The 14,194-nt window shown below is 41.9% G+C and overlaps 1 protein-coding gene across 1 annotated transcript in view; it reads left to right on the plus strand.

Annotated features, from left to right (window-relative positions):
• The window catches only part of SYN2 (synapsin II), a gene marked incomplete at both ends in the record, with an annotated part of 176,368 nt that overhangs the window by 137,950 nt on the left and 24,224 nt on the right, over positions 1–14,194 (plus strand). Inside the window, one exon of the mRNA XM_080625308.1 lies at positions 2,453–2,555. Within this exon, the coding sequence (XP_080481434.1) occupies positions 2,453–2,555 (103 nt within the window). The remainder of the gene's footprint in view (positions 1–2,452; positions 2,556–14,194) is intronic.

Here is a 14,194-nt window from a genome sequence, read left to right on the forward strand (position 1 = left end):
TGAATACAAACCTTAGTCTAGACATTCAGAAAAGAAAGAAGAATGTGACACAGTGAGGGACCATGACAAGGTGCAGAACAAGCCCATTTCAGTGATGCACACTCTTACTGACCCCTCCATTTCAGAGAGGCACTGCTCCCCAGGCAGGATGAGAAGACACCTATGCGACTGTGCCCACCTCCTCTGGCACACCAGATCTGTCATGTCAGACACCCGAGGAGCAATAGTTCATGATCTACCAGTTCCAAGGCTGCTGCACACTGTATTTGCTCTGGAAAATAAGAACCGTGACCTCTTGTCAAATCTACTGGGCAAGCCTTGGATTTAAAACACTACAAGCTAGTCCATCCAAGACCTCTCTTTCCAAATGTAGCTGTGTTTTTCCAGCTCTGTGTTTGTTGGCAGAAGACAGACTATTAAACCCCTTTCAAAGATCTGATTCATGTTTCAGTATTTTAAAGAAAATGTCTTCATTTTTTTCCATACGAAGTCCAGATATTTACTCTTAAAGACAACTTTTGCTGCCCGCAGGACTTTCTAAGGTACTTCTGAGATACACATTGGTATTTTACAGCAAAGCAAAAGTTACTTATAAGCAAGTGCATGCAAGCAGTTCGGGCAGTCAATGCATCTACAGATGTTGAAATTGTCAGGAATCCAAAAAAACCTCTCACTTTGGACAAAAAACATGTTTCTCACAGAAAAAAACTTATTTTCCTTGCTAAAATATTACCATCAGGATCTTTTCAAACAGTTGTATCGATGTCTTTGTATTCTGCTTAAAATAAACCTTTTCCACTGGAACAGATTTGATAACAGAAAATAGAGAGAATGTGACCTAATAAGTTTGCTTGGAAAGGATGCTATTACTGAAGATATTTATTTATGAATAAGACTCTCAGCCCAGTAACGAGTTCTCTTTGATCCTCCAGTGAAGTCAAATGCTATGTTTATTACAGCAATTTTTTTGCAATGGAAAATACTATGATGTGGCAAATCCATCATCGTGGCTCAAAGGCTGGCTCAGGAGAGGGTCTCTGAGAGGAAATAGCTCTCATTTATACTCAAATGCTGGCCAATGAAAGAGAAAAAAGTTCATGATAAATGGCTGCTTTAAAACTTCAGGCTTTCAGCAAACGTCGTTCATTTGGTGGAGCTATGCTGTCTGCCTCCGTAACCTTTCAGGATCATCTCATCACTTCCCAGTGCCCATGCACAGCTAGGACATTAGCTAATCAAAGTTCTCAATGCTGTTTTGTGTCGTGTGAGTCAGTCCTTGCCCCTAAGCAAACACACACAGCTTACTTCACCTCAGCACGCTCTCAGCAAGGCATTATGGCTCCCTGTTCTGTCCAGTAGTTCCGTGCTTGATCACAGGAATTGCCTCACTCTTTCTCTAGTAAGTGCTACTTCATTCCCTTGTTAGCAGATAATCTCTCTATTCATAGAGAAAGAAAAATAACTCCTATTACTCCACGTAGACAGGGTAAACTGGCCTTTCCTCAGTCTGTATTTCTTACCATGAGGTTTGAAAACGAGTGGAGGAGTTCTTCTGTTCAGTGCTGTAGGAAACACTGCCCCTTTTTAGGAGCTGTAAAGAACTAAGGGGAATTCTACACTGCAGTTGGATTTTGCTGTGGTTGTCTGTAACCCCACATGAAGGATGTTGCCCTTGCCTGTGTGCTGCATAACTTTCACATGGTGTTGTATGCCTGTTCCTCTTGCATCATCTGTAGGGTGGTTTTGATTTTTCTTCTGTCTGGTTCATGATGTGTATCTAAAGCTATCGTTGCTACTTTGAAATACAGTTGGGTCCACAAATTAACATGGAGACTCTCATTCTAGTTTTCCTGATAAAAGAATAAAACCCATCTGTAATAAAGTACACTACCCAGCATAATAGGGAAGAGGATTATCACACCTGAATGTGTGCACAGATGCAGATGTTTGAATTGCACAGGAAAACAGAAGCCCTGTTCCTGACTTTCTAAAACCCCTTGGCACACTGAAGCCACAAAATCTGGTCAGATGATGAACCCTCCTTCTGTGAAGGGCAGCCACAGCTAGCAAGCTGTACCTGCATAAGGGCACCAAAAGGGCAGGGTGGGCTATAGCTAAGTGCTGTTTGTGTTTCAGCATGTATTATCCTCAAGTTACTCACTGTTTAGAGCAGACGCATGTTTGGGCCAGTATGAACTGGGATAGAATCCAGCATCCCACTGGGTCAGGATACAGAGCCACAGCTTTTCTGGATTCTACTGGGGGAAAACAGAGTGACCAGGCCAGGATCTCTCAGCCACTGTTCTGGGAAATACAAATTCAGTAAGCCTGACAATCAAGTGACAATTCTGCATTTAGAGCAAATGTTCCGTAAAGTGCATTCCTGGGTGAGCCTGTGGGCAAATAAGAGCCTGATGAGATACTCACAGAGAAACTTATCTTTACGAAACAGGTACAAGCTTTGGGTTGACACCTGTTCTGAAATCTTTGGTGGTTTGGACATCTGTGCTGTTAAAGCTGTCCATGGAAAGGATGGAAAAGATTATATTTTTGAGGTAAGCAATCCTCTCTTTTCAATAGATACTTTTTTACATTACAGCCCCCCAAGGAAAGAACACTGCTGATAGATAGGCAGTGGCTTGTTTGTGTTTCAGGAAAGGCTGTGTATTTTTGAGCAACGTTTACATCATCATACAAAGCCACATGTCCGAGTTAGTGGCAGCACTTGCTGGAAAATGTAACCATATGGCTGGTAATGTCTTTTAGTGTTTGAGGAAATGTACACAAACTACAGAACAAAACCAAATGTGGATGTCATATTTTCCCAGCCCTTATGGTCCCTTTCCTGAGCAGGCTTAGCAGTTTTTCCTGGAAGGTTTATAGATAGCACTATCCCAAGGGAACCCCAACAAAATTATACCTTTACATGGAGAGGGAAATTAAGAATGAAGTAGAAACAACTTTACTTTTTTCTAACCTAAACTTTACCATTAAGATCTGATTCCTCATGAATCAGAAGTTTCTGCTGTGGGTAGTTTTGTGAAGTTCAGGTTTTTCATTTACCTTAAATTCATTATGGATAAAGATAACTTTGGCCATAAACAACCTATCGTGGGCCCGTCACACAATTCAGGATTTCTTCAGCATCTTTCATGTTCTTACAGTTTTATTCAGGAGGTAGGCAAGGGTCCTCAGAACCTCCCCACTCCAAAAGAGGTTGATATTTGCTAAAGAGAGTGTTTGCTAAAGAGAGTAAATAAAAGTATTTTTTCTAAACCATGAGGGTAACCTGGAGATGATGGATTAACCCTTTCTTGTTCTCTGTGTCCATTTCTAACAGAAGAGCTTTGTAGAAGTGAGACTGTTTGTTTTGTCACAGTGTCAAACAGCTCATTTTCTTCTCTTCTAGTTTCACAGATTTATTTATCACCATTGCAATTGCTAATAATTCCCAAATCAATCAATGCCACTTTAAAGCACTGAGCAGGTTGAAGCATTAAACCTTCAGCAAAACAAGCAGCACTAATCCCTACCTCCTGAGACACTGAGGAAGAGTTCAAGAAACCCCATTTCCATGGCCAAATCAGAACTCACTGTGCCTTATTGATTGTCAGAACTCACCACAGCATAGAATTTAGGATTCCATACAGGGCCTCCTCTGTTGCTCCTTCACATAGGAGCAGTCTTTCCCTTGCACTGCACCCCAAGATTCCTGTTGAATCTGTAGTGCTTGACCCAGTGAAACCTGGATGAGATGTGAGTGACCACTCTGACTTCTGGTAATACAATATAGAGGAGATTCCTGAACATAAGGCCTGTCCTGTGTGCTGCTTCACAGCTTGGCTGCAGCCGTGTGTGCAGCTCAGACGTGCCTGCATACGAGAAGGTATTGACTGCTGCTCACAAGTAAGCTCCTCTCCAGCAGCTGGGCTTTGGGAGCCTCCCGTCTGCCGTTTAAAGCTTTATGAGATCTGCAGTTCCCATAGCCCTTAAACATCTCTAAGGATGGGTCTCAGCATTTTCTACACACACCCATTTATCTAAATTCATTACATATGAGATAGTTCATGCTGATTTGGCTGGCCTTGGGCCAATAAGTATCAACCCCACTACTTAAACTATAAAATAAATGTAGGTGACTTTGAGACATAAGATCTTAGTTGTCTTACCTCATACGATAGTAGTTAAAAACTCAAAGATTGCATGCAAGAAGATACAAAACTGGAGTAGGATTGCAGGGTTTTGAGAATGAAATAGCCAGTGCAAACTGTGTAACTGACCACGAGACTACCTCACGTCCTGCTTCAGAATAAATCCCCAGTTTTCCGTGCCAGAGACTGTCATGTATTTAAAGACCAGAATTCAGACCAGAACTGCAGGAGATGTGACAAACTGGGTTTATGGAGCATTTTAAGTAGTGCACATAATAGATGTTGCAACTGAAAGAAAGAGTGGATGGAGCATGATAATTCTTGCTGTTCTATAGAATCAGCTGAATTGTTTGGAAGATGGTATGCTCACCAGCAAGAACATTTAGAATCTGTATAAGACATTGAAATGTAGAATTGTTTGCAAAGTTCACATCCAAGACAACATCTACAGAATTTATGATCATTTGCTACTAAAAAGCCATCTTACATCAACAGTTATTACACTATAATTTTAACAGTTATTGCACTATAATTCCATTATACAACAAAGAGTACAAGGCTGCACCAGTAGAGGGGAAAAATACTGCCTTTTGTCTACTCTCAACATGGGAAAATAAATGTGTTATTAAAGCCAGCACGTATGTGCTGCATTGAAGAACCAGGGGTTGAGCAGGACAGTCAGTCCATAAATACTGGGTTTACCTAGTTCTGCAGTTGTGATCAGGCAGGGAATACACACACTTCCTAACGTATGGAACGGTATATGCAGACATATTCTTTCTGATTTTTTTGTTAACATTCAACCCATGTAACACCCATTAGGAAAGCCTACCTAAATGTCATCCAGCTTCAGAGTGAATGTGAATTAGGGTAGAATTCTACTAAAGGATCCTTCATATATTCATATATGGACAGAAATTAACTTCAGAGGGATTTTCTGTAATAAGGTTGGGAAAGCAGCATTTTACAGGACTAGCTGCTTGGTACATAGCACCTGTTTTGACAAAGGTGTTTGACAAGAGCTTTAGGACATGCATAATCCAAGACAATAGCTTTAAGATATCTACAGTGTTTTAAGTATTACATATAACAACTGACATGCTTGAAAAATCCACTCTTAACTAATGTTAGAAAGTATAACATGTAAGTGACTTTTTAGATTACTGTTTCTGGGAAGTTACTAATTAATTTCATATTGTCCTTTTCTAACCTATGGCAATAATATTATTGGTTTAGTTGTAGCCATTCAGTTGCTTTGTAACGGTCATTTTGTCATTCTTTGGTTTCACATTCTGCTTTCTTTTATTCCCCAAAATCATGGAGTGACAATTTGTGCCAGTGGGTGATATTAGAGGATCAGTACAAGATTGTGTCTCATGAATCTAATGTTCTAGCTGTACTTATTAAAAAACACCACTAGAAAGTGATTCTTTATCTATGCTCTAGTATGTTATGCTTACATTGCAGGTAAGAATGTGTTGGTTCTTAATGTTCGGTCCAGGCATCTCGCTCCACTTCTTCAATAAGGGTCACCATATTTTTTTCTAGTTTCTGTAATAGTTTCTATTGTATCTATATTCGGTTAAAAGGAGGAGATTTTTTAAATAACTTGCTCTTCTTTTAAAGCCTCATTGCCATTCACATTCTTCAGAGTGTGCTTGCTGTGTAAGTAATGGCTGCTCAGGAATAATATGGAAGGCTTGAACAACAGTGAAGGAAAAAACTTAATACACTGAAGTATAGTTGTAGACACCTGCTTTCTGCATACATAAACCTTGTTGTGAAATAAATATGCAGATCTTTATTATTGTTAGGTTCTTGTAGACATCTCCCTCATGGAATGAGACCAAGTAGGTTTCAATGTAATAGAAACCCAAGAAATTGCAGTGTAAGTATAGCTTCTCATATTTTATAGCTTTGGGTGCTAGATTTGGGTCCATTTTATAGATTTGGATCAGTTTGCCAGTGCCTCTGTATCACTATCTTCATGTTTCTGCAGCCGTCTAGAGACTTGTAGAGATTTGAACAAGCTTCATTTGAGCAACATTTGAAGCCAAATACTGCTACTATTTCCCAGACTTTATAAGAAGGATACATTTTTAGTGTACCTTTCATCTTTCCACGCTGCTATAAATGTAGGGGAATTTTGAAGGATGTCCAGTTGTTCCTTCTTGAAGTGCAGGTGGGAGATAACTTTATGCATCCCCAGAAAAAAATCCAGACCAATATGAAGACAGGACCTGTGTTTTTCTGTGCAGCTACAATCTCTCTACAGTTTTCTTAGATGGGGACTGTAAGAGGTAACTGATTTTTAAAATAACATGGTTTCCTAGAGACTGTTCCCTGGAAGACATCACCTTCTCTAGCAGAGAAGTGGTTCTTGTCTTGTACTGCTGTACTCTAAAGAACCATCTCCAAATCCCTACTAGGGAGCAATGAGCTAATTAAAGAATCACCTTGAAGGAGGGGTAGTCAGGTTGATCAGAAGGAAGACCAAGTTACTGTGTAACAGTCTCAGCTATTCATTAGGGTCTGTTCTTTTCACCTCAGTTGGAATACTCAGCTGCCCAGCATCACGATGCCAGAGACAAGCTGTAGAAACAGGAATTTCATTAAGACAACATTGCAACATACAACTTTTTAACTGTGTCACCAGTTCTTGCTAGTAAGACATCAAATTAAGGTCCATTAAACTTTAACTTCTTAAATAGACTTTTAATCTTTAAATTAACACTTCTGTAGTTTTAATACCAGAAGAAACAGTTACTTGCACATTGTCCATGTTCCTGACTCCACTGATTATCTTTCATGATTCATTCTTGGAAAACCAGAGCTCTGGGAAGCTAAACAAAAGCTCTTATCATGATGATGAATGCAGTAAAAGAGAATAAATGTAACAGAATCTTTTAAACTGGCCTCACAGGCAGTCTCCGAAATTTTGCTCAGAACTGAATGGGTGGATGGCTGCTGCAGGTGTCCTATTTCTACTTGCTTAATCTTACCCTAAGCTATATTAGAATTAGCTTCCAAGTATTTTATAACCTAGAAAGATGGAAACCATTTGGGTTTCATGAAGAATGTTTTCAGCCATTGTAAACCAAGATAAGAAATGAAAAAACAGATTAATTTTTATATATTCTTTTAAGTCTTGGTGTGATAGATACTGTTTCTGAAGGTGCTGCAGTCCGGCAGACTCCTAGGATATGTACCACTCACTCCAGAGTATATCCACTGTGTAAGGTGCAGTGATCCAGCACCAGCGCTACAGCAGTGGTTCAATGAGCACAAGCCTCTAATGCTGTACTTCTGACTGCTCGGAAGTTCCTGAGCTTGCTTATTCTTAGAATCACAGAACAGTTAGGGTTGGAAAGGACCCTAAGATCATACAGTTCCAACCCCCTGCCATGGGCAGGGACACCTCACACTAAACCATGTCACCCAAGGCCTCATCCAGCCTGGCCTTGAACACTGCCAGGGACGGAGCATTCACAACCTCCCTGGGCAACCCATTCCAGTGCCTCACCACCCTAACAGCAAAGAACTTCTTCCTTAGATCCAATCTAAACTTCCCCTGTTTAAGTTTGAACCCGTTACCCCTTGTCCTGTCACTACAGTCCCTGATGAAGAGTCCCTCCCCAGCATCCTTGTAGGCCCCCTTCAGACACTGAAAGGCTGCTCTGAGGTCTCCACACAGCCTTCTCTTCTCCAGGCTGAACAGCCCCAACTTTCTCAGTCTGTCTCCATACGGGAGGTGCTCCAGTCCCCTGATCATTCTCATGGCCTCCTCTGGACTTGTTTCAACAGTTCCATGTCCTTTTTATGTTGAGGACACCAGAACTGCACACAATGCTCCAAGTGAGGTCTCACGAGAGCAGAATAGAGGGGCAGGATCACCTCCTTTGACCTGCTGGTCACGCTCCTTTTGATGCAGCCCAGGATACGGTTGCTTTCTGGGCTTCAAGCGCACACTGCAGCCGGCTCATGTTCATTTTCCCATTGACCACCACCCCCAAGTCCTTTTCTGCAGGGCTGCTCTGAATCTCTTCTCTGCCCAACCTGTAGCTGTGCCTGGGATTGCTCTGACCCAGGTGTAGGACCTTGCACTTGGCATGGTTAAACTTCATAAGGTTGGCATCAGCCCACCTCACAAGCGTGTCAAGGTCCCTCTGGATGGCATCCCTTCCCTCCGGCGTATCAACCGAACCACACAGCTTGGTGTTATCGGCAAACTTGCTGAGGGCGCACTCAATCCCCCTGTCCATGTCACCAACAAAGATGTTGAATAAGACCGGTCCCAACACTGATCCCTGAGGGACACCGCTCGTTACTGGTCTCCAGGTGGACATTGAGCCATTGACAGCAACTCTTTGCGTGCAGCCATCCAACCAGTTCTTTATCCACCGAGTGGTCCACCCATCAAATTGATGTCTCTCCAATTTAGAGACAAGGATGTCGTGCAGGACAGTGTCGAACGCTTTGCACAAATCCAGGTAGATGACGTCAACTGCTCTACCCCTGTCCATCAGTTCTGTAGCCCCATCATAGAAGGCCACCGAATTGATCAAGCAGGATTTCCCCTTAGTGAAGCCATGGTGGCTGTCACCAAACACCTCCTTGTTTTTTTCTTATGTGCCTTAGCATGCCTTCCAGGAGAATCTGCTCCAAGAGTTTGCCAGGCACAGAGGTGAGACTGACTGGTCTGTAATTCCCTGGGTCATCCATTTTCCCCTTCTTGAAAATGGGGGTTATATTTCCCTTTTTCCAGTCATCGGGAACTTCACCTGACTGCCATGATTTTTCAAATATGATGGCCAGTGACTTAGCAACTTCATTAGCCAGCTCCTTCAGGACCCGCGGATGGATTTCATCAGGTCCCATGGACTTGTGTACGTTCAGGTTTTTAAGATGGTCTCGAACCAGATCCTCTCCTACAGTGGGCCCAGGGTCTTCATTCTCACAGTCCCTGCGTCTGCCTTCCAAGACTTGGGTGGTGCGGTCAGAGCATTTGCCAGTGAAGACTGAGGCAAAGAAGTCATTAAGAACCTCAGCCTTCTCCAAATCCCTTGTAGCCAGTTCTCCTGGTATCTTCCAGAGGGGGCCTACGTTGTCCCTAGTCTGTCTTTTATTCGCTACGTACCTATAGAATCCCTTCCTGTTATCCTTAACATCCCTAGCCAAGTTTAATTCTAACTGGGCCTTAGCTTTCCTAACCTGGTCCCCAGCTTCCCAGACAACACCCTGTATTCTTCCCAGGCCACCTGACCTTGCTTCTACGTTTTATAAGCCTCTTTTTTTCCCTTGAATTTTCCTCAGCAGCTCCTTATCCATCCAAGGAGGTCTCCTGGCCCTCCTGCTGCACTTCCTTCTGGTTGGGATGCAACACTCCTGAGCTTGTAAGTGGGTGATCCTTGAATATCAACCAACAGTCTTGGGCCCCCCTGCCCTCTAGGGGAACCTAGAACCCTTGGAACCTTACTAACCAGGTTCCTGAAGAGGCCAAAGTCTGCTTCTTCTGTCTTCATTGCACACATTTCCAAACTTTAGTGTCAAAGACTGGACAAAGACATGAAAATATATTCTGCTAGAACTAGTTGGTAATACCCATGTAAGTGGTGTATCACAGGGTTTAGACATACTCAGATTGGCAAGGATCTCTCGAGTTCACCTAGCCCAACTTTCCACCCAAAGCATGACAAACGTCAACATTGCTCAGAAAGAAGGGAGGGAGGTGTTTCATTTCTTACCATGTCTGCCAATGTTGTAGATACCAGTCTCCTATAATAAACAGATTTTAAAACCTCTCTAGAAATGTAACTGTATCTCTAAATCTGGGATTTGGCAGATGAATGTGTGCAGAAGTGGCAAATAAGCATGGACATGGTTTTTTTGCATATGTACGTGGCTTTCCATCCATGAAAGAATATCCTCTATTCAGGTTAGTAAGGGAACTAAATCCAGCTAAAATAGCTGATAAAGTCAGAAGTCTCTCATTTTATGTTCTGATACTGTTAGAAATTTTGAACATTTAGGAGTCTAAAATTACTCTTTTGGTGATACAAAGTTACAGTTAACACCACATCTAGCAGCTAAGATTCCTATTTCCAAACCAAGGAGCGTTCCTACATTTCCTGACAGGACTTAATATAACTTAATGAGAAAAAATCCAGCTTTTTCAGTGAACTCTTCTGGGCCTTTTTTTTTCTATTTTGAAAGGAACAGATTGACTCCCCTGACATGTTCCAGACACCATTCCAGAAATAATGACATCAGCTGTTCTTTCACACAGAAAGGTCAATTATGTGACATAGTTAATGAAGGGGGCAAATGTGCTTTGCTAGGACACGAGTTTCCATTTGAACGGACCAGTAACTATTGGCCTGCAGGAACACCATCCGTATCCTGGGCTCCACCCTAAGAACAGTTACTCACCTTTTTTTTCCCCATAATATTTATGATTTCTGTATCTTTTGTCAAAACACCTGACAAATACCTTTTTACATTTTAAATTAGCAACAACTACGCTTCTTATACGTGACCATCTTAATGCTGTCTTTGATACACAATGAACCATACTCTATTAATAGGGGGGTGAATACAGGTAAAATTCATTGTGATGCTAAACTGTTATTTTACAGATTAAACCAATCTCTTTTACACATTCCCTTCAAAGTCCTTGCATTTTTTCTCAGAGATATTCACTGTATTTTCTATGTATTTTACACTTTTCTTCAATCTACTGCATTTGCAGCTTATAAATTCAGCTTCATGCAGGGACTTTGACTGGACATAGAAATCATTTCTTTGGTTTGTTTTCATTGCAGATTAAACCAAGACCATATAAATGTGTCTCTAGGCACTGGATCCTTCATCTAGGAATGCTTGATTCACTTTCCCAGCTGTTCTTACTTTTAGTGCAGATGTTATTCACCCACTACAGGAGGGACTGTAACACTTTCCTAGCAGTCACCACTGATTTGCTGCTGTACTCTCCCCTCCCAACTCCTCAGGTGTGGTTACATTTCCAATTACAAACCATCCCTGCATCTACTGTCGAGACCTCAGGGAAAGCCCCGGGATTACTTCATCTCCAGTCACTCCCTCGCTTCTCAGAAGTCACAGCATCTCTTCTTACCTCCCATCCAGTCTTAAATGACCGTCTCAAACTATTCGTTTCTTGTAATGTCAGCTCCTTTCCCCATACTTAGAGCTCTTACATTAAAATCTGTATCAGCCTCTGCCTTTACAGTCTAAATTTTCACCACAGCTGGAGACATCTAGGTCCCAGAATAAACAACACAGAAGAGTAACACGTGTAACCCAGCAGCACAGCCTGTTTGCTTCTCTTACTCACAGACCAAAGGAAATGTTTTTTCTCGGTCCTCACACTCTCAAGCATGGACCTTAAAAATTCCCCTGATTTGCAATGAAACTCATTCCTCCTTGCTCTGCACTTGCCAATCATTATCATATCTTCTGTATTCCATATTTTTTTCCATATGGAACCCATGTATCACTATTCTGTCAGACTCCTTGGGCACTGTGACTTGCAAGCCCTCTGTCTGGTCCAACATGTTCCTCTTGTACTGCAGCATCCTGACAAACCCCTTTTCCTTTCACTGCATGACAAGAGTTCCTTACCTTTACCCTTCCTTCAGCTGCCCCAAGTCTGTCTTTCCCTGCACCATTTAGGCTGGGTCTTCATAAAGCTCTAAGCAAGAGATCTTTCTTAATACTTTGGTAGCAAACATACTGTGTAAGAGAACTGTGTCTGGGCAATGGCAGCCATAGTTTCTTCTTCAAACATGATGATCTCTTTGCAGTTACTGGTATCTTATAATTACACTGGTTGCTTTAGTAATCCCATCCCATTGCCTTTCTTATTCATCAGAGTTAAAGAGTATTTCTCATTCTTGCAGCCCAAATTTCAAGAATTTGCCTTAGCCACAGTAGCAGCAGAAGGCACTCATTAAAGGGCCCTGTCACTGAAAGGTGTTTTGTTTTGTCACAGTATTGTGTTGAACTGAACATGTAGTTTCTGTTAGTACTGCTGATATATATAATCAGTTTCATCGTTTCATGCAAATATGTGTTAAGTGCATTTCAAAATACAGTTTCTGGGTGGTAAGAGGAATTAATTCCATAGGATTGGTTACTGAAATGCGTATCAGTGAAAGATAGAAGCGATATGAATTAAGTGACCGTCATTATAGTGCTCCCATGTTTTTACTGGCATCTGCAAAAGTAACATATTTGATTTTATGAATTACAGATGTCTTTTTTCTATGAAATCCTCCTAGTGGAAAGTGCAGGGTTTTGAACAGCTGAATGAGGTGCTGAGAGAAAAATAAAACCTGCCTGGTTTACAATGGTATTTTAAAACTAGGACAGACTGTAAATAGACTATTTATAAACAGGATGCTCTGTGCATGTTGAAACTTTGTCAAGTCCTCTAAAGTGGAGGAGCTGCCAGTATGACACTCCTGTTAGTCACTCACAGCTTTTAAAAACTGGTAGTGTTACCCAAACAATGTTTTCATTCTTAAGATCATTTATATAAAACATTACTGATTGCTGCTAACTGTCATTAATTGTTTTACTAGGAAGGAAATTGGACTGCATTCTCTTAAAGACAAAAAGACAGCAAAACCCACCCAGTGTGGAACATTCACCTTCTTGTTAGCGTCTTTGCCAAGGAATAGCAGGTTAAGGTCTCTCTGAGAGTCCCAGCAGAGGTAGCAGGAGGGGCAGGCTGAGCCCATGCAGTGCCAGGTGTGAACTGGTGCCCAGCTCCCTCCCAGCACTGCCAGTGGTAAGAGCCCCTCCAGCTCCAGTAACCCATGATTTCCGCCCCGCTATGTTCCCTCCCAGGTCCAGTCAGGTATTGAACTGACCAACGTCCTGCAGTGGAACCGCTTTTAAGCCTTGGTAATCTTTTACTCAGCTATTTGTGGCATTTCACATTGGGAGCAGCAGTGATCTTGATAACCTCATGCCTTCCTTTCTCTTTATACACATCGGCTACTATCTTTTACTCAGTAAACCACCAAAACACACCATAACTTCCTGTCATTCCAGACGTGGCACCTGACTCAGCACTTGTTCGATGTTAGGTTCCGTGTATCTTTGGCCAACAATATTTGTTCAAGTCTGGCAGTCAGGGGATTTCAACAACATCAAAACCTGGCCTAGTGACAAAAGGTCATCAAGGGTACATGGCTGTGGTTTTTAATGCCATGAGCATTTGAATCCGCCTCAGAATGTGAAAAGGGCAGCTACGCTTGAAAATACTGTCTTCAAGAAACATAGAATCTCCTCTACTGAAGTGGACATGAAGTTCTGAGCTCTCAAAGCTTCCTTTTTTTTATCCTTAGCCATAGAACTATGCTTCCCCCACATGTTCTGGTGAACACAGCAATGTCTCCTAGAGAAAGTTTATATGTAAACTTGTAGTCATAGAAGTATTTAAACTTAGCAATCTGGTCGGAACCCCGTCCTGCAGACCTTAATCCTGTCTGATCCTTTGGCAGACCTTACTTGGGGCAATTTGTTTCACAGGCATTCCAAATAATTGTTTTAATGTAAGTGGAAGGTAAGCAAAGTGAGGTTTTCTTCACACAATTGTGAAACACAGAACTGTTGCTTCTGTGGCTGGGTAAGGGGTGGGGAAGGTTAACATAGTGAGAGGGGGAAAAACTCCCTCTCTGAAAATCATACGTTTTATACTGGACAACCAAACATCCGATGCCCGTCACACTGCCGTCAACACATTCTAACATTCAGTCATTAATAACACCTTGAGATCGGGTCTTGCCACAAAATTTCAGTGTCTTCCCTTCAACTGCACAAGCTGGGGAACTAACACAGTCAAGGCACCAGCCTACAGCAGAATGCCCAGCTGGAGAGCTGAGAGTCACCCTCTCTAGCCAAAATAGCCCTGCCAGTTCCCAAAGCAGGGCTCTATTTCTGGTCTTTTTACTAGAGATTGGATAGGAGTGAGAGACATTTAAAGTTTTCACTGGCCATTAGTACTTACATGTAAGTTA

The sequence above is a fragment of the Psittacula echo genome (genome assembly GCF_963264785.1).
Source record: "Psittacula echo genome assembly, chromosome: 9".
NCBI classification, from domain to species: Eukaryota; Metazoa; Chordata; class Aves; order Psittaciformes; family Psittacidae; genus Psittacula; species Psittacula echo.